The sequence below is a fragment of the Parasteatoda tepidariorum genome, chromosome 1 (genome assembly GCF_043381705.1).
Source record: "Parasteatoda tepidariorum isolate YZ-2023 chromosome 1, CAS_Ptep_4.0, whole genome shotgun sequence".
Taxonomy (NCBI): domain Eukaryota; kingdom Metazoa; phylum Arthropoda; class Arachnida; order Araneae; family Theridiidae; genus Parasteatoda; species Parasteatoda tepidariorum.
This window is the reverse complement of record NC_092204.1, coordinates 62781319-62801433: the sequence shown is the minus strand read 5'-3', so window position 1 is coordinate 62801433 and position 20115 is coordinate 62781319. Positions and strand designations below refer to the sequence as shown.

The following is a 20115-nucleotide window of genomic DNA, read 5'->3' as shown; positions in this document are numbered from 1 at the left end:
ATAGAGCCCTGAAAAATGGGGCTATACTCTTGATCTTGACTATGATTTGGTGATGTGTGTATTTTCAAGCATACCTGTCACGGACATAAAAGATGAACGTTAGGATTCTAAGTTTTTTATAAAAAATAAAAAAAAGGGAAAAAATGATGGCTAATTTACAAATAAGGTTGCCTAAATAATCTTGTTTTTTACTTTATTTCCAAATATGGCTCCAGAAATAAAATACATAGTATTATTTTAAAAAAATTGTATTCGTGAAAATTAAGAACACATCAATCATTCCAGAAATGCTGTAGCAACAAAAAAAAGGAGTTAAACAAATTATGCCTTGTGCAAACGTGGAATGTTCACTAGGGCGAAAACTGCACCGGCTGATCCTTAATTAATAAATATGCGGATGGTGTATTTGTGTACTTTTAATTTTAAGTGCTAGCACATTACTTAAAATATAATTAAATAAAATATGGCATTTTTCAACTCAAGTCTCAAGGTTAATTTCAGAGTGTCTCCAGTTGAATTTTCATTACTATTCTTTAATGTATTTATTACTAATTATTTTCAAGACTTACAATTAATTAATTTTGGTAATAGGTACAAGTTAAAATTAAAAAAAGTTTTGTATTAGGGAATAGAAGTTTTTTTTAATATGGAGAAAAGGTACTTTATTCGAATTTGAGAACCGTATAAAAATTTTCATTGCATTATTAACGATCCTTAATTAATTTTGGTAAAAGGGGTAAATTCAAATAAGAAAATACATTTTGTACTAAAAAGATAAATTAATGGGGGGAAAAGTACATATTCGTATAGGGAAGCAAAAAAAAATCATAATATTTTTTTGACGCCAATAATACTTAATTAATTTTGATAAAAATGTACTACTGATATTACGTTAATCGGTATTTTTAATAGATAATAATTGCGCTAATATTAACACCAAGATATCTACTATAAGTACTATGGAAAAAAAAATTTTACTCTCACCGAAAGGGTTAAATATTGGAGGAAATTGTTGATTATGGTAATTTTTGACTATCAGGAGTTGATCTCGAGCAATGGCATTATCACAAATGATACTGAATATAGTTAACCTCCATCTTGATTGGATGAACTAAGAATGAGTTTTGCTTAATATAATATTCTTAAAGTCGTAGGGAGATGGGCAACAAATAATAATAAATAAGAAAAAAATTTAATTGTTTCAGCTTAATTGCGACGGTATGCGTCTTGTTTTGCTGACAGTTTTGTGCATGATTTCGTAATGTTGATCATTACGCATTTATTGATTATTCACTTTTAAGCCACGCAGTACGAAGAACGGGTATTCAGCTATTTTAAATAAAAATAGTGAGGCGGAGATAACCTGGTTGGCAGGATGCTGGACTCTCGTTTGTGAGAACGGGAATTCGAATCCAGCCGGCCGAAGACTCCCCGTGTAGTAATTGGTGACTGGTGCATGTTAAATCTTTCGGGTCACGAAGTCCTCCATATTCCCATAACAAATAATACCTCTGGAGGTACTGAATTGGAAATTGATCGTTCTCTAGTTCTGGTCAAAATTACGATATGTGGATGAATGAATGAGTCCGCCCTATAAGAGGGTGTGACGTATGGATGTGGTAGAAGTCGAATTCTTGGTCATAGATGGGGCTACTGTAGAGCAAGAGCAATCGCACTCCTTGCCTTAATGGCCAGAGACAACAACAACAAATAAAATCAGTACTTCATGAAGGTCAAAGTGATTCACTCTTTAAGCTGAACAGTTCTAAGGAAGATTAGGGTGCACCGATGACTATATTATATGATGGTCAGAGAAATATTACAATATTAAAAAACGAGGCTTTTGCCTGTTACACAGTGCTGGAGATGGAATAGCGGATATTAACTCTGATTCCCGAGGTCTAGAATTTTTCCCTTCCTTACTTTTGCTCACAACGAGCGCCTATTTATGACACAGGGCAAGCAGGTTCGAAGCCTTTCTTGGGCTAAAGATTTCGTAAGAGCCCTTCCAACAGCATGCAATCAATACAAATACATTACTCCAGTCCAATTCACTATGCATTTAATTTATACTGTCAGCAAATTGTACCGAATAGGCGTAAAATTAACACATTCACGAAATTTCTAGTCACCGATACAGAGGCAGAGAAAACAGCAACTTCTGCAATGTCCCCGATATTTTCCGAGCTTAAAATATTACTCTCGTTAGGGTGGTTTAGGTGCATAGGTCGGATGTTAATTGCTACTATTTGCTATCCTATCTAAATTGTGGGGGTGTGGAGTGTACATGCATCAGCACTGTCTTCGCATCATCAGCCACCAATAGCCCACTAATGCAGCATTACAACCAAACCAAATTAAACAAAAATCACTGCATCCGGATTGGTCGATGCGAATTTCGCTAATGTGTGAACTTCCTACATGCACACTATTTGCTTACAAAAGAAATGGAAGGAATTGAAAATATGATTCCTGCAATGCATCGCATCAACTGTCAACCATTCAAGAATATGCATATCAATGATTACCTTGTTAGATAGAAGTAACATTTGTAGGTTTTTTAGGAGCAGATATCATCCGGTCTCCGCATCACTCTCCTCATCTGCTCTGCTCAACCATGTTATGGACTTCTCTACTGATGAAAGAAAATTTCGCAGATGCGTGTATTAGCCAAAGAAAACAAATATTCTCAGAGAGAACTGAAAATCAAAACATTAAACCATGGTATGCATATTGTTAATGATGATTTTGCAGTTAGTTTTTTCGCATTTGTATTTATTTATTTATTTATTCAACTTTCTTTAACAGATATTTTTAGTTTCTTTAGTTCCATGTTGAAATTTATCTTCTCCTACTTGTGTCCTTGGGAGGTTTCTTTAGAAAGCTTCACGAGAAACACTTTTAACTTCATTGTCATCGTAAAACAAACGTTTTCAAAATAGGTGGAGCTTATATTTTTTCTAAGCGAATCAGAGACACTATACAGATTGCGCTCTAATGCAAAGGTCGTTTTCGAGGTGAAACAATTTCTGAGTTCTATTACAAACTTTAAAATTTTTAAAAGGTATGAGCACTAATGGTCATTCACATTTCAAAAAATTAAAATCGGATATGCCTGCGAAAGTTGCTGTCGTTTTGGGAGCCCAGTGGGGTGACGAAGGAAAAGGGAAGGTTGTGGACATGCTTGCATGTGATGCCGATATCGTCTGCAGGTGTCAGGTAAAATTCTATATTTTACCAAGTTATATTTAGTTTGCATTTGTCTAGTAAACGTTTAAATAAAGTTTATACTCTGAACAATAAATTTTACATTTCCTGCATGTGTGTGACACCTTATTTGAAACATAACCGTAAGAATTTGCCCTTTGTTTTTAAAGAATATTTCGAAAAAGTTTCGCTTTTATAACTCGAACTCGTTAGCATACTTTGCAGTTATCTCTCATCAAAATAGGTAAAAAAAACTTAGCTGTAGCAAGTAATCTACATTTAACAGTTTTTATAGTACGCATAATACATGATAACTATACAACAAAACGGTGTAACTTTACCAAAAACTTAGCAGTTATTAGTTTCACTTCTAAATCTACTTAGCCTACTTCACTTCTAAATGTATTTATGTTCCATTTTAATTGCCTTACAATCTACTCAAATTATAACCCTCTTAATATATTACATTCTCATTTACTATTTGTTTGTTTACATTTTCATTTGTAATTGAGGAAATATTATAATATTCATTTTTCATACGTTATTAGCAAATTTAAGTTATCTTTAAGATATAAAATTTACATCTTACAAAATATTCCATTATGAATACAAAATATTGCTTTCTAGTATGCTTAAATTATGACATTTTTTATTAGTTCACATTTTTATATTTAAATAACTGTTCATGTACATTATCATACTTGTCTGACCATTTGTTTACATTTTAATTCATGAGCTATTGTACATGAAAAATTAAATTGGAATTAATCTTCCTGATAAAAATTTTATTTATATAAAGACATTTAATTTTCTCTTTAGAATAGTTATTAACTTGTTATAAAAGTATAGTCCTTTTTTAATCTTTATTTAGCTTTATATCTTATCAAAAACACATTTTTTCAAAATAATGATTTTAAATTTTTTTTAAAATCAGAATTCTAAATGTATACATATTTTATACTACTGTAAAGGGATGTCTTTTGCAATGTAGTTTGAAAATCAAATTTTTTTTTTGCAAGTTTAAAACAGATTTTTTTTTTAATTTTCAACTATAATTAGACTTTTTTAATTGAATGTGTGTCCTAAATTTCTTTGAAACTGCAATTTATTTGCATAATCAATTTGAAGAAACTTTTTTGTCATTTCCATCTTTATTTGTTGAATCCTTATAGCTACAATGGCTTAGAAGTATTAATTATGAAATAAACATCAGGTATTAAAGGGTTGATTCTTAAAAGTTAGAATAATTGTGTTTACAGGGGTCAGTCTAGCTTCTTCTGAGAGGTACCTATTTTGTGAAAATTTAGACATAATTTGTGAAAATTAAAATTATTATATTAAATTAAAATTATTATATAATAATTATATTTAAAAAAATCAACACAAAAATATGGATTTATCATTTTTCACGAGACACAAAAATAAAATTTTAAGAAAAAGTGTTTTGTGAAACTACCGTTTTTCCCAAAGTTGAATTCGTGAAGGTACCTCTAAACGTTAGTAAATTTGGCCTGGACAGACCCCTGGTTTAACAAAGTTATTTTACATGTGACATAGAATTTTTAAATCTAATATTAATGAAACATTAAGATACAAGATGTCTTATATTTAGGGTGGCAACAATGCTGGCCATACTGTAGTTGTTGAAGGTAAAGAATATGATCTACATATACTACCAAGTGGAATTATCAACAAAAATTGTGTCTCCATCATTGGTAAGTTTTAAATGTTCATCTTAAAATATTTACTAGCAAAGAGATTGTAAATAAATATTAATATTATGTTATATTATCATTTTAATTTCTAATTTCTTACTGAGAACATTTTCTATGGGCAAAATTGAATAAGCTATTGTCTAAGTTAAAATTAAAACTTAGATTGAGTTGTGTACAGTAGATTCTCAAAACTAGATTGCTTTTCATTGTAAAAGACCAGATTTCAGAAAATTTCTAATTTTAGATGTTTTATCTAAGCCTATAAAGGAGGTTAGACTAAAAAATTTTTTAAAAAAAATATTGCATTTGATTCCATCATAATTATAAACCTTCATAGCTTTTTTCTTTTCGGCTGTTATTTGCTGAATTTTCTCTTGGCTTTTAAAATCTTTATATTTTAATGGGTTTTTATGATTGTCATTTATTCTGTTAACGTTTGTACAGTGCATTTCTATGTGGCTTTTAAGATAATGAAATATTATTACAGCACTCTAATTAGAATCTGTGCATTTAAATAATCACTTTTTACCACACTTGATTTCATATAATTGTGCAGGTTTTTTTCAACAGTTATTTCTAGACTTCCTCATAGTCTTTAAAATTTTGATATTTTTACTACGTCAGTTTTACGATGTGTGAATTTTGAAATGGTTCTCCATCTCCATTCACGATGATTTTATTGTAAATTCATGTGGTCTTAATTGTTTTTTTCTTTCTTTTTGGAAGAAATTACTATAATTCCTTTTAAATCACAATAGTGTAGCAAACACAATTAAGTAATAATTTTTTTTCCCTTTAGTTCATGAGAATTTTATCATAAATATATTAAGTTTTACCAGTTTTTTCAGTTGTTATTTCTAGAGTTGTGGAGTTAGAATATAAGTTACAGATTTTTGGTAAAAAGTGGTAGTCATGGATTGACTAAAAACACTCCAATTCAGATTCTAGTTTTTGTTGGACAGTTAGAATTTGAAATTAAAGTGAATTGAAATAAATTTAATGAGAAACTGAGTTATTATTTTGCGAATTATATACATTAATAAATATTTACTTTATTTGGTTATTTTAAATTAGTAACATGCATATTTGTTATTAAGAGTATCTTGCAGAATGATATTTATTGGTACTAGAGAGGTATGTCGCAGGGTTAATCACTGTGTAATTATATAGCACTTAATCAAAAACATCTGCATCTTTAAAAAATTAAATAACTATGTAAATATTCTATAAATTGTAGAATTGTTAAAAATTTCCACAGACGTTATCATTGGAAGATGTTGTTTTGCAACATTTTCCGATGGGTCTCAGTCTTCCTCTATTGCCCATTCTATGCTGCTCCTATTCTTGGCTGAGATTTTCTAACTGTAACTTTAAGTTTTCAGGTCTTTTTTTTTATGTTGTCAATTCACTTCTGATCTTCCCTCCTTTTTTTNTTTTTCTTTATTTTTTTTTTTTTTTTTTTTCCAACGGCTTGATTATCACCTAATCGTATTCGATGTAAATTTATTGTTCTGCCTTGATTTAATAATATCTGGCACTTTAGACAGTTTATAAATTTCAAAGTTGGTTCTTCTCCACTTTTAATCAGATTTTATTCCTCCACATTCTTCTTAAAACTCTTCTTTTGAATATAGCAAGAGTTTCTTTATCTTTTTCAGTCATTGCCTATGTTTAAGCAGTGTATAGGGGAATGTAAACAATTTTTTTTGTTCTTATGAAATCAGGTTTCAAATATTTTTATAAGTAAAAGAAAAGACTAAGGAGAGCTTTCAGATTTATCTCCAATTATATTTCCTTATTATTAACTCTGCATATTTTTCTACCCTTTTAATTATTCAAGTTTTAAATATTTACTAGGTTTATATTTTGCAAAACAAGATTCTAACAAAAGAACAAAACTCTGGAAATCTTTTAAAAATTAATTCACACACTTTGCTACAAGTTTTTAATGTAGTTGTAAATTACTTGTACCTATATCTTTTTGTATAATTTTAACCCTTATTTTTTTTATTTTTCTACATTACCCAATCTGTAGAAATGCTAATTACGTATTTGAACGTGAAAATGACTTTTAATTTGATGTAAAAATTACTTAATTAGATGTGTTTTAGCTGTGTCATTGTCTCTTTGTTTTTTATAAGCTTGAATGAGTCTTTTGTATTTATTAAAAAATTACATAAATTTTTTTCCAGGAAATGGTGTTGTTATAAATTTGCCACAATTTTTTGAAGAAATAAAGAAAAATGAGGACAAAGGCTTAGATAGTTGTAAAGGCAGAGTGTTCATTTCTAATAGAGCTCATATTGGTAAGAATAATACCTAAATAAATGCTCATTTTTTTAATGTACAAACGAGTTATAATTTAACTTTCCAAATTTTTAGTTCATTTTTACTTTCTGATATAATATTGATATATATAATCACAGTTAAAAGCTAAAAGGATTAGCAGTCCTTTTTAAAATGGTTTATTTTAAAAAGGACTACTATTGTATACTTAAGATCAATAAAATAAACTATTGTATATTTTTTTATTATTAAAATCGATTTAAAATCTATGTTATATGAAATGGTCTATATTTTTATGAGATTTTTATCCCCAAGTTTGGATTAATTAATTACATGACTTTAAAAAATTAAAATTCTTATGAAAATCAATAAAATAAATTATTGAATTTTTTTAATTTCTGAAATCAATTTTAAATCTATGTTTATACATTAAATGAATTTATTATATGACTTTTAAAAAAAATTGTAGTTGGTAGATCAGTTGTTACAAATTTGAAAAAAAAAATAAGCACTTACGAATGACAGGATTGAATGGCATAAAAAAAGGTAAAAGGCATGTAAAGAAAGTTTCAGTTTGGAAGCACCATTGTTATAAACATTACATTAATGTGCTATACACTGCAACTTTTTAACTCCTTGATATTAATTGTTTTCAACTTTACAGTTTTTGATTTTCATCAAACAGTTGATGGCCTTCAAGAGCAAGAAAAGGGAAACAAAAGGTGAGCAAAAATTTATGTAGAATTTTATATTAGATAATATTGCTAAAACTTAGCTAAACGGCCGATCTAAATTTTGAATTACTGAAATTTCAATATTTTTGGGACTTGTATAGAAATTTGAATCTAGGTGACTTCTCGTCTTATAAAAAATGCGAACAAAGAGTCAGTATATACGTATCAAACTACAGAATTTGTTCTCTTGCGCCATTTAAGGCTTGAAAAAGAAAGGAAATGTAAGAAATAATGAGAATTTTTAATAGTAGGTAGAGTATAGGTGTAACTTTATATCGAGCAATATCCTTGATAAATATGATGATGATTTTTTTTAAACATGAAGCAATTGTTAACTCTTCACTGTGCTGTTTTGTGTATCTGCAAAGCTAAGATGGAATTAGATTTTCTCTGATCAAGATCAGAGTTGTAGATCAAGAGCATTATTAGGCTATTTTTCGTCAGCCTGTAACAAATGTATTAAATATTATTGATTAGATGTTTACTCTCAGAACTCCTATGACCCATCCACGGAGCCGTAGGGTTCCACACTTGGAAAATTCTGATCTAGAGAAATTTGATGGGTAAAAGAGTGACTGGGTTGAATATTTCTATTTTTTATTCTGTATTGTTGTAAAATTGTGACTCACAACGTATTGATAGTTTTATAATAAAGATTTTACCAAGTGATGTTAAAATATAAATAGTGATAATTTTATAATGAAGTTTAGTGAGCCTCACTTTGGTTTCTCTGGAGATTTCTCATTGATTGATAATTGTTGTTTTAGAAATTCAGATTAGGAAATTTTTTAATTTTTTTTTCAGCTTGGGAACTACAAAAAAAGGCATTGGACCTACCTATTCTTGCAAAGTATGTCTATTTAATTAAAACTAATTGAAAATTTTATTTATGTTTCTAACCAGCCAATAAAATTTAATAATTTTTAAAATTTAGGCCAATCGTAGTGGAATCCGTTTAGCTGATTTGCTGGGAGATTTTTCTGTTTTTGAAGAAAGGTAATCTTATTTTTAATTTTAATAAATAAAAGCTTTAAAATTTGCGCTGCTTTATTTATTACTTTCAGTTATGTGCTATCATCACAAAGAGGGTCAATGATTGTTCATCAAGTTTTAATACTTTATGTTAATTAACATTAGCTTGTTTTTTTATATAACATATAGCTTGTTTTTTTATATAACAGTTAAGAACTACCTAAAAGAGAAACTAAAGCATTTAAATAAAAGTAGTGTACCTATTTTTATTTTCATTGCTTCACCTAATATATATATTGTTTGATAATCTCATCCCAACTTGATTAGTATTCAGATTTGCAAAATTTACAAAGCAATCTGTTTTTACCAAACGCTTGACTGAAAAAATGCCATTTTATCACAAAATTTAAAGTAATAATGAAAGTTATTCTATATTAGTTATAAGCATCTTAAATAACTGATATGCTGGTGGAAAAAAAAAATATTTTTCTTTAAAATTGGTTCCATTGACGAAATATTTGTTTTTTAGGTTTCAATCCTGGAATTCAAATTTTAAATCTGTATTGAAAACTTTTTCAGTTATTCCCTATTAGCCCATTTTGTGAAAAATATTTTTTTTTGTTTTAATTAATCACTGTAAAAAATTTTTCACAATATCTAGAAATAAATTTTAAAAAGTAGGACTATAACTGTATTTGTTGCAAAGATATTTATGATGCCAATAAGTGAGTTTTTGAACAGTTGAAGAAACGTTTTGTTTTTGAAAAGCAGACTCGAAATCAATACTTTCTTTCTTTGATAAATCCAGGGCTGATTGTGCTCCAAAAAAATACGGATTTTTTAACGGTGATCCGGAAGTTTCCGGAGATCGAAGATCCAAACATTTCAAAAAATCATTGATCACAGAAGTTTCCGGAAATCAAATTTTCAAAGGTGGAACTTAAAAACACAGTTTATTTTATTTGTTTGTAAGGGAGAGCCAGAGAGGTACTTTATAAGCTTATATTCATGATTAATATTCATTTTTTATCCGTAAATAGTTGTTATAATTATAAACTCAAGAAAGACATATTTATAAATTTTAATTACTTCTCCAGGTCATCATAGGTATGTCAATGGTATAGGTATTTGTAAAATTTTAAATATATTTTAAGTAAACTAAGAAATATTAAGAAAAAGGAAAAAAAAACCTTGTTTAAATTTTTTCCTAATTTTTCAATTTAAACTGGGTTTTTTTAACTCACGAAATTTTCCGGAATTTTGACTTGGGCTCACAATTACCCCTGTAAATCTTTGAATTGATTCATTGAGGCTGAAAGAGAGATATATCCCTTTAAATAACCAGCATAGTCATAACTGGAGATAACATGTATTTTAGAACAAATTTTACAGTTATGTAAAATTTCTTTCAACTGATTTGTTATCTCTTGTTATAATTTTGAAATAGTTTCAATATCAAAATAGTATTATGAACATCATTTGACTCTTACATTCATTCATATCACATTCTATAATAATTCTAAGCAGAAAATTTGTTTATTGACATATTTTATATTTTAGATATGGTGCATAGTCATTAATTGTTTTAGAAATATTGTATTCCGTCTTAATAAAAAATATTTGGTTAACTATTAGTTTATCTTTTTCCAAGTCATTAATTGATTTATATCATTCCTTATAAATTACATGAATGTTTTTTTTATTAATTTAATACAATTTTAATCAGAAGTTAATTTTTTATTTACAAATTTCTTCTCACGTGGTAAGATAATTCTCAATTGATAAGAGCAAGTCTTAAACTGGAATACGTATTTAATTTCTGAAGCCCGATAATTGTTTTTTGATAAATAAATGTAGTTATAAAATATTAATATTTAATTATTTATTCTTGCTTTTATGGCTTGAGGAAATTTCCAAAATACTGTTCTTGTTGGGTTTTTTTTCCAACAACTATAAGTATTTTTATCATAACTTTTTTTTTGTTATTTCTGAAAAATAGTAAGTCCTTAAAAATGTCTTTACTTTTTATATTTGATTGTATGAATTGAGTTATTTGCATGCATATATATGTTAACATAAGATATCAAATTATTTTAATATATTTATCACTATAAACTGTTTTCAGATTTAGGCAGCTTTTAAAGTCTTATATGCTACAACATCCCAGTTTAAATGTGAACATTGATCAAGAAGTCAAAAAATATAAAGTATATGTCTCTTATTTTTTTCAATTTATTACATCTATTTTCGAATAAGTTTGTATCTATTTATTGTCTAAAATTTTCTTTTCTCATTGTTTCACTTTTTGTCAACGTTTTGTTTCATTTTTTATGAAACCCTTAATTTAAAAGTTTCCTTTTTGGAGGGGGAAAAAAAGGAAATTTAAAATTATAAGCCTTAAATTTTTTATCTTAAAAATTTTTTTTTTTAATTTTACTTTATTTTTAGATCATCAAATGTAATACCAAAAACTTATAGTTAATTGATTTTCAGATCATTGATTTTTTTTTTTTTTTTGCANTTTTTTTTTTTTTTTTTTTTTTTTTTTTTTTTTTTGCAATTTAATTGCTTGTTGAAATTTCTCTAGATATAAAATAATTCAAAATAAGCAGTGTTGTTTTTCATTGCTATTTAGAAAGAAAAAAAATGATAAATGGGCCTGATCATAATTGTTAAGAACTACTATGAATAAATTTCATTCTTATTTTTTGAAGCAAAAACATTAGGTTAAAATTTATAATTGCTAATCTGACATTAATCATGTTGCGTGTAGCTGCTTACTCTATTGGATTTTCTAATAGACTACAATATTTAGCTAGTTTCTTGTTTTTTGTCATAACTAAAATTTTGGAAAGTTCCTATAATAATTCTCATTCTCCCCCCCCCCCCCCCCCNNCCATCTCCCCCCCCCCAAGAATTGTCTACTACTGAGTAATATTAAATAAAGTACAGCTCAAACAAAAAGTTAATTTTATTTTTTTTAAAAAGTTGTTTCCTTTAAGGTATTCAGCTTAAAACTTTTCTTTTTCATATAATTGTTGAATTTTTATTTAGAACTTCCTATTTTAAAATTATGGATTTTTTAAAATTATAATATGCATAACAGTTGTATTTAATTGTTAGTCAAAAAGAAAAATATTGTCTCCAATTCAAATTTTTTAAGTAACCAGTGTAATATTTTTATATTTTATTTTCCTTTATTGGTTATAAAGAATATCCAAGTATCCCATGTGTAAAATATTCTATATATTCCAATATTTCCCATAAAATAATGAGTCTTTCATAAAATCTATTAGTTTTTTTATTCTCTATTGTTGGCAGGTTTAATAAATTCCTTGTTATTCAAAGTAGTAACAGATTGTCTAGAGATCTAAATCAGGAGTAGTCAGAACATTCTTTTGATTTCTGTAAAAAGTCAGAGAAGTTTATATAAATCTTTATTTATAGTCATAGTTTTATTTAAGTCAAAAGTTCATTTAAATTGTGCAAATGATTTTACAAAAAGTGTAATGAGGAAAAACAAGTGGTGCTGGAAATTTTAGGATCAGTATCAAAAAGTCTTAAAAATTTCAACTAGATTTTTCTTCAGACCATATTAACCAATATACTTATTCTTTATCCTGTCTTTACTTAAACCATCTTAAATAATTTGTATCTAGAACTTCATTTGTAATCTATTTGAATTTAGTTATTTATGAGCTGTTCTGAAATATATCCATCAGTCTCAATAACAGGCTAATATTGCTTTAAAATTCTTAACTTCATTCATTAGGACTATGCCACAGCTATGGCCCCTTTTGTGATGGATACCGTTTCATATCTACATCATGCTATTGCTAGCGGAAAATCAGTTGTAGTCGAAGGAGCTAATGCTGCACTTTTAGATATTGATTTTGGTAATTGCTCTATGCTTATATTATAAGGTAGTTTTTTTTACCTTTTGCTAAACAGGTGGGGCTTAAAAATTCCTGTAATTATAGTTAATCCTCTTTTATTTTATAGGTACTTATCCTTATGTTACCTCCTCTAATTGCACTGTTGGTGGAGCTTGTACTGGATTAGGGATCCCACCTACAGTCATTGGTGAAATTTATGGTGTTGTCAAAGCATACCAAACAAGAGTGGGTGATGGACCTTTCCCAACTGAATTATTCGATGTAAATTTTCTTGACTTCATTTCTTTAAACTGAAAAAAATTTCATTTTAAATATTTTAGATAAATATAATTTAAAATTAATCCATTTTAGTTTTTACTGCAATTTAGTGTTACTATATTATTTAGGAACTTGGTGAAGAGCTTCAAACCAGAGGTGCAGAAATAGGTGTAACTACAAAGCGTAAGAGAAGATGCGGATGGTTAGATGCTGTGCTTCTACGTTACTCTAATATGATCAATGGCTACACGGCGTAAGATATTTCATTAGTTTATTCGTCTAAATTATCTATTAATGCACTGAGACTAAATTTTGTATAGATTTTATTTTTCCAATGGCTTTACAAAATGTAGCAAGTAAAAACAAGGAACAATAAAAAAGTAATTGCAACCTTTACCCAGTAACGCTTGACCCAGGTAGTCCCACCAAGCATTCCAAAATAGAATATCTGGTAGCCTTCTATAATTATGTGATCACCTCAATGTGTACCATATATTCCGGCGTATAATGCGCACTTTTAATACAAAAAATAACATTGGAATTTACGGGTGCGCGGTATACACCGAATATAAAAAATTATAGATTGAAAAAATTTAAATATAGAAAAATACTTTTATTTTAAGGAAATAACATACCTTTACCTATATACTTTATTGATTTTCGTTATTACATAAATAGTTCATTATATTCGTCTTCCGTTATTTCTTCAGGCACGTCATCACAATCTGTTTCATCTTCATCATTTGTGTTACCCTCATCCATAAATAGTCATCTTCGGATTCGTCCAGATTATTTAAAATGCTGCATTTTTTGGATGATTTTCTAACCATCTCGGACTTAATTTCATCCCATACTTTTAATATCCATTCGCACACTGTTTCCAAACTTGCATGACGCATATGTCCTTTCGTAAAGGTTTTCTCGCCCTCCAACATCCAAGTGTTCCACTGTTTTTTTAAATTGGCTTTAAATGGTTTGTTTAAGCAGACGTCCAATGGCTGAACTACTGGTGTCAATCCGCCCGAAATAACTGCCATATCGGTGTTACATTCTTTCAACAATTTTTTTGTATTATCTGTAAGGTGGGACCTAAACATATCCCACACTAAAAGGCTTTCTGGTTTTCTATTGATACTAGACGAGATATTGCACCTGTACAATCCAAATTTTCGTGCGTGTTATACGAAGAGTATATCTTAAAATTTAAGAAAAGTTATTAGAAATTACGGGTGCGCGTTATGCGCCGGAATATACGGTGTATTAAATGTCCAGAAAGACTAATTTTTTAGATGTCTAGCCAGACAATCAGGCTAAGTAAAAAATCACTGCAAACACGTTAAGAGTCTTAATTGTACTAAATGGGACATTGTTCTGTGTATATGAAGCCACATGCCAAAGTTTACAAATCTCTTTGTCTGTTGCCAAAATCACACCACGTAAAGGTAGACCTATATCGTGCCCCAAATCTCTAACAAAGATTTAATGAGCTGCTGTGAGTGAGTAATTAAGAGTTATTGTTAAAGACAAAAATCAACATTAAAAATCACTAATATATTTATTGTTAAAATTGCATGCACTCGTCAAGCGTCTCTAGCAAAAAGATAAATAAAACCGAAAGTGTAAAATGCATTATTTTATCACTCCTTTATAATATTTGTCATTTTCTTGTAATGCACTGTGCTCTTAAGATAATGCTCCTACGTAACATCCAAGCATATCTTATTTTATTCTTATATTGTTGCGATTTTTTAACATTGATTTCTGTCTTCTGCTATCATCATTACAAAAGTTTTTACTTACTATTTTGTTTTTAATATCTGTATGAATTTTATGGTTATTATTATAATTATGCAAGGAGAATTATGTATCATTTAAAGCATCAAAATGAAATACCAAGATATTTCATAGTTTCAAAATTTACTGCTTTTGGTTATGTTCATTGTAATTTTGAATGTATTATTCAATTAGCTCAACTGACCATTATTTAGGTAGTAATAGATACTTTTTTAGCTAGTAAAAATAATGAAAATTCAATATTCTAAACAGTAAAGGTAGACACAACTATAAAACTTCTAACATTGATATTAAAATAAAAAATTTATGTAACAGCATTTGTTCCATTTCACTCTGATTATCACTGGTTATCTGCTTTATGTATAACGTATTTCTTATACACCCTGTAAGTTATTTATTTTGAATTTAGTTATTTTAAATAGGATTTATTGTTTTAGAAAATGTCAAAATAAATTTTTTTGGGGGGAGGAAAAAAAAAACTTTAAAAACTTATGCAAGTTTTTATTACTATTTTTTAATGTTTTGCGTACCCTTATTTTTTTCTTTTAAACATTTATAAAATATTTACAGTTTCAAAAATTTTTTTAATATTTAATACATTTTTATTTGTTGAATGTTTTTGTTCATGTATCACAAAACTGCATTAATGTTTGCTTTATTTTCAGGGTTGCTGTTACAAAATTGGACATTTTGGATACTTTCAAGGAAATAAAAATTGGTGTTGCATATCATTTAAATGGAAAAAGATTACTAGCACCTCCAGGTGTGTTTATATATTATTCATTTTAAAAATTTGATTTTTATTCATTAATGAAATACTCTTTAAACTTAATATCTGTAAAAAATGGTTGTAGATTACAAAAATTTAACAAGATGTAGAAGTTTCCCTCTTTTTAAAAAAAAAAAATTATATTACAATTGATAGAAAAGAGACGATTCACGTTCGAGAATACCTTTTTCTTTATTCTACTTATTAAAAACTATTATGTTTTAATTTTCTTTTCAGCTTGTGCTTCTGAATTGCAAAAGGTGGAAGTGGAATACATCACTATTCCTGGTTGGAATTCTAGTACTGAGAAAGTTAGAAGTTTTTCAGAGCTTCCAAAAAATGCCCAAAAATACATATCCACAATAGAAGAATTAGCTGAAGTTAAAGGTAGACTAAATATTTTCATTTCCTCCATTTAATGTATTATCAATGTTTTAAGTCTAACTTCACTAATTTAATATTAATAATAGAACTTTAATGACAGTGCAATTGAGTAGCTGTCTGTTTTTAAAGATCTTTCATTTTAAGAGCTCCCAAAAAATTCGCTTAATTTATACTAATATACTTGATACTATGTTCTAAATAATGATTATAATAAATACCAAAAAGTCAGATCAAAGGGATTGTCAAGGCTCCCAAACAAGAACCCTTATACCCCTTTAGTTCATTTTGAACATATTGTCCAGTTTTTGGACCCTCAAATCTGACTTTTTTTTTTAATCTTAATTTTTTGAGTTTTTTTTTTAATTAAATTAAACTTAAATTCACTGCAAAATGGAGTGCTTAAAATAAATACATAATTTTTGCTAAATGTGTTGTCTTGAAAGCTATAAAACAATTGCTGGATTCCATACTCTATTTTCAGTTCGCAGTTTAATATTTAATAATTTAATGTTTGAAAAGATCTAATATTCAGTAAAAGCATTTCGACAATATCCTATTAAGTGCAAGGAGAGCCATGAAGCTTAAGATTCCTCAATTTAATGATAGACAGCATGATGGTGGTAATTGGACCATAATACTGAATATGCCAACCAAATTTGTTTTCCAGACAAGCTTATTCCTATTGTACTGAAGCTACCTAGCTTCAGAACAAAGACAACACAGGGCTTCAAGACACGACCAGGTTTTCAACCTCTATCCTTCTCAATAACAGCTCAGTGCTTTAACTAATAAGGCATAGTGGCGAACCTAATAATTGAACTCTGGAAAGGATCATTTTCTAATCTAAAATTTTCTTCTAACACCCGTAATGTTCAGTTATACATCCTATATCTTCATTACTTTGAAATGTTGAATTTATTGAATTAAATATAATCAAAACTGAAAAGCAGTGGCCCTATAGTCTACTAAATATATACAATGTGTTATATCTGCTACTTTTGAAATGGCCAAATATTCCATTAATTATATACAACTGTTTCAAACATCTGATGTTACCTGCAAGAATTTTTTTTTTTTTCAGAATTTTTAGAACTTGAGAAATTTTATACCAAATAAAGTTTTAAAGTGAGCAATTCAGGTGTCATTCATTTATTTATTATTTTTGTGGAAAGGAATTTAGCAGTTTCTAAATTTATGATCTGCTTTTTCATATGAAATAAAAAAATAATTAATCTCAATTGATGCTTCAATAATTGCTGTAAATTTTAATGAGAAATTAAACAGATAATAAAATTTTTAAAAGAAGTAACCCAATTAATTACTCGGTAAATTATGAAATGTTGAAACATCCAATTTTTTTTTCCCCTGTTCATCTCAATTCACAACATATTTTGAATTCTGTATATTTTTTCATCTATGTATTCATCCATAATAGTTTTTTTTTTTTCAAGAAACCAGGGGCCTTAAAATTTTAAATTTTATTGTTGTAAAATTTAAAGTTCTACTGTATTTACAAAGAGTTTCAATGTTGTGGAATTCTTTGGTGTACTGTATTAAGTTTCCTTTTTTATATCCACTAAGCATCTAAATTTTGAATTTTTTGTGAAATGAGGCATAACTTATCTATACTTTAATGTAGCTCTGATATATATCTTTAGCATCATATTCAAATATTTTATTCAAAGTCTCTATCTAGAGATTGTCACACCTTTAGTGTTTCTCCATAAAGGGTAGTGTCACAATTAATGTGTCATTTAATATCATCTTCACTTAAGATGCCATACAACATTAGGTATACCACACGCAAATTCCAATTAATGAATTCAAAGTAATCAAAAGCTTGCAAGTGTTATCTGCGGCAGTGAAATTTTTCAGTTTTTTTCTTTAAGACGGTTTACCCTGCTTTTAAGATCCTACTTAGCAACTTGAGAACTCTGTTCTCAACAATTAGACATGGGATGAACAGGCAGGATTGCGATTTGCCAAGTCTTCTAGATAATGCCCCAAGATGATTACATTTAAAATATTCTGCAGATACTGCTGATTAGCACGAATTTGTTGATCAAGAACTGAACTTCGTACTACAGAAGATAAACTTTCTAACTCTGGATTACTTTCAAATCATTAATTAAAATTCTTCTGTGCTATATCCTTCCACTATTTTTAAAACTAAGTGAATATAATAATAAATCACTCATCAATTCAGGCACTATGTGCATTTGAGAAATCAGGGTTGCTACTCCACAGAGAGTACAAGGAAAACCTTGAAAATACTGACAATTTAAAAATCACCTAAAATAACAGGGAAAATGCAGAAAATTTTGAGTTTTTCCTTACATTGCATTTTCATACATTATTCTCACGTTTAAATTAATTTATTATTTATATCTTCTAAAATGCAAAATAAGCTATTGTGTATTGTTCTAAAGAAAATGAAATTTCCTCTTATTACAATCTTTTTATGATTAAAAATATGCTGAAAAAATTTTTAAATTCAAACAAATTCTTATGTTATGTACAAACTTATTATGTTTTTCTTAATTAAAATTGTTAATTAAAACTTCAACTTGTTTCAGTGAAGTGGATAGGAGTCGGCAAAGATAGATCATCCATGATTGAAGTATTTTGAAATTATATTTGCATATAACTGTCAGAATTATTACTATGACCTCTGTCCTTAAGATGGTTTTACATGTGATTTCAATTCCTTCTGAAGATCAAAAAAAGAGTCGCAAGATTTAAGATTTTTGTCTCAAAATATGGCATTGATTTTTTTTAAAAAAGAGATTTGAAATTTTGTTTGATCTTTGCATTTTATCTTATTTTTAATTTTCTTTAGAAAAGGATTTCAAGTATTTTTATCATTGCATTTTTGTTTGTATTGTATCTCTGCCATTTGCTGTCTTATAAGTATTACTAAATAAACCTTTCTTTTTCATTTAAGAATAAAAAAAGCTGATAGGTATTCTAAAAAAAATGTAACATTTGTTTGTTTTTTTATTATTAGAAAAGCAATTCAAAATTATAGGTTTTACGAAATATTTAAAATCTGTTTAATTGCATATAAATTTACTTTTTTTAATAGGGGAAAAAATAACTTTATTTTAGAGTTTATTTCAACTTATTCTTGATCAAATTAAGTGTTTTTTAAATATGCTTAAAATTTTTTTGAACAAATTATAAAAGGCTAGTATGTGAACTGAATATGAAAAGTTTGTTAAACTCTATTGTAAATTGTACCATCGTCGATTTTCAAAATGCTATATTCAGAATTATCTTAAGCATTATTTGGTTTTACTTTCAGTATTTTTACAAATTTTTTATATAAGTCTTGAATGTGCTTAACGCTGAATGATTTTATTAAATAGTACTTAGTTATAAAATTAAATTATTTTTCAGAAATTTAACTTTATTATATTTGCTAAATGTACCCGTCCATAAAGTGCATCTTCACAAGCTTAAAGATCTTTTAATGCTTCATATTCAGTCATTTGCTTGCTTTCAGTGGAAGCAAAACTAATAATAAGAGTTATAGTTTGTAACTTCAAGATTGTTAGTTAATATCTAAGCCATATTGCAGAAATTTCTTTGTAAATTTTGATTTTTACTAAAAGTTATATTTTTGTACTTATGTTTAAATATTGAAAATGTAACAACTTTGAAAAAGTATTCTAAGAATGCACACTGTTGGTTGTTCAGTTTTAAAGTAATTTTTAGCTCTTCATTGAATTTTACATTGTTAAAAAAATTTTGGAAAATAAAGTTTACAAATTTTGTTCAGTTTTCTGTTTTAGTTATTTAATCAATTTTTAAAGTTACTTTGTCTTTATTTTTCATCGCATCATTTTTCTCAATTTAGTGCATATGATTACCAAGCTCAAACTACAAGATTAAATTTTGAAGAAATTTCAGCTTAATTTAATTGATAAGCAATTCTCTGAAACATATCATTTCTAAAATGTTCTATTTTTTGATTTAATTGACGTTAATAAAATAAAACAAAGTTTTTTTTCCTTCCATATGCTGTTTATCTAAAAGAAATTTTTACCCTGTTGAATCCCTCTTTCAAAAACTGCTTATTGTATCGACATAAAATTAAG

General features: G+C 27.7%; 2 protein-coding genes across 2 annotated transcripts in view; both read left to right on the top strand.

Moving 5' to 3' along the window:
• Positions 1 to 20115, top strand: part of LOC107455746 (zonadhesin) — a 346128-nt gene that overhangs the window by 147239 nt on the left and 178774 nt on the right. The window lies entirely within an intron of this gene.
• Positions 2874 to 19795, top strand: LOC107445019 (adenylosuccinate synthetase). The gene is made up of 13 exons (XM_016059329.3): positions 2874 to 3219; positions 4820 to 4922; positions 7115 to 7228; positions 7873 to 7930; positions 8747 to 8792; positions 8877 to 8938; positions 11040 to 11121; positions 12687 to 12810; positions 12917 to 13071; positions 13197 to 13321; positions 15528 to 15625; positions 15869 to 16018; positions 18592 to 19795. Exons 1-13 carry the CDS (start codon positions 3067 to 3069, stop codon positions 18642 to 18644), a joined length of 1323 nt encoding a protein of 440 aa, XP_015914815.1. The 5' UTR covers positions 2874 to 3066; the 3' UTR covers positions 18645 to 19795.

Bases quoted from the DNA above. Each gene is read 5' to 3' on its own strand.
- LOC107445019 (XM_016059329.3), top strand. From the start codon at position 3,067: ATGAGCACTAATGGTCATTCACATTTCAAAAAATTAAAATCGGATATG. The intron at 12,811-12,916 runs GTAATTGCTCTA...TTTATTTTATAG, and splicing joins ACTTTTAGATATTGATTTTG to GTACTTATCCTTATGTTACC. The intron at 13,072-13,196 runs GTAAATTTTCTT...TATATTATTTAG, and splicing joins TCCCAACTGAATTATTCGAT to GAACTTGGTGAAGAGCTTCA.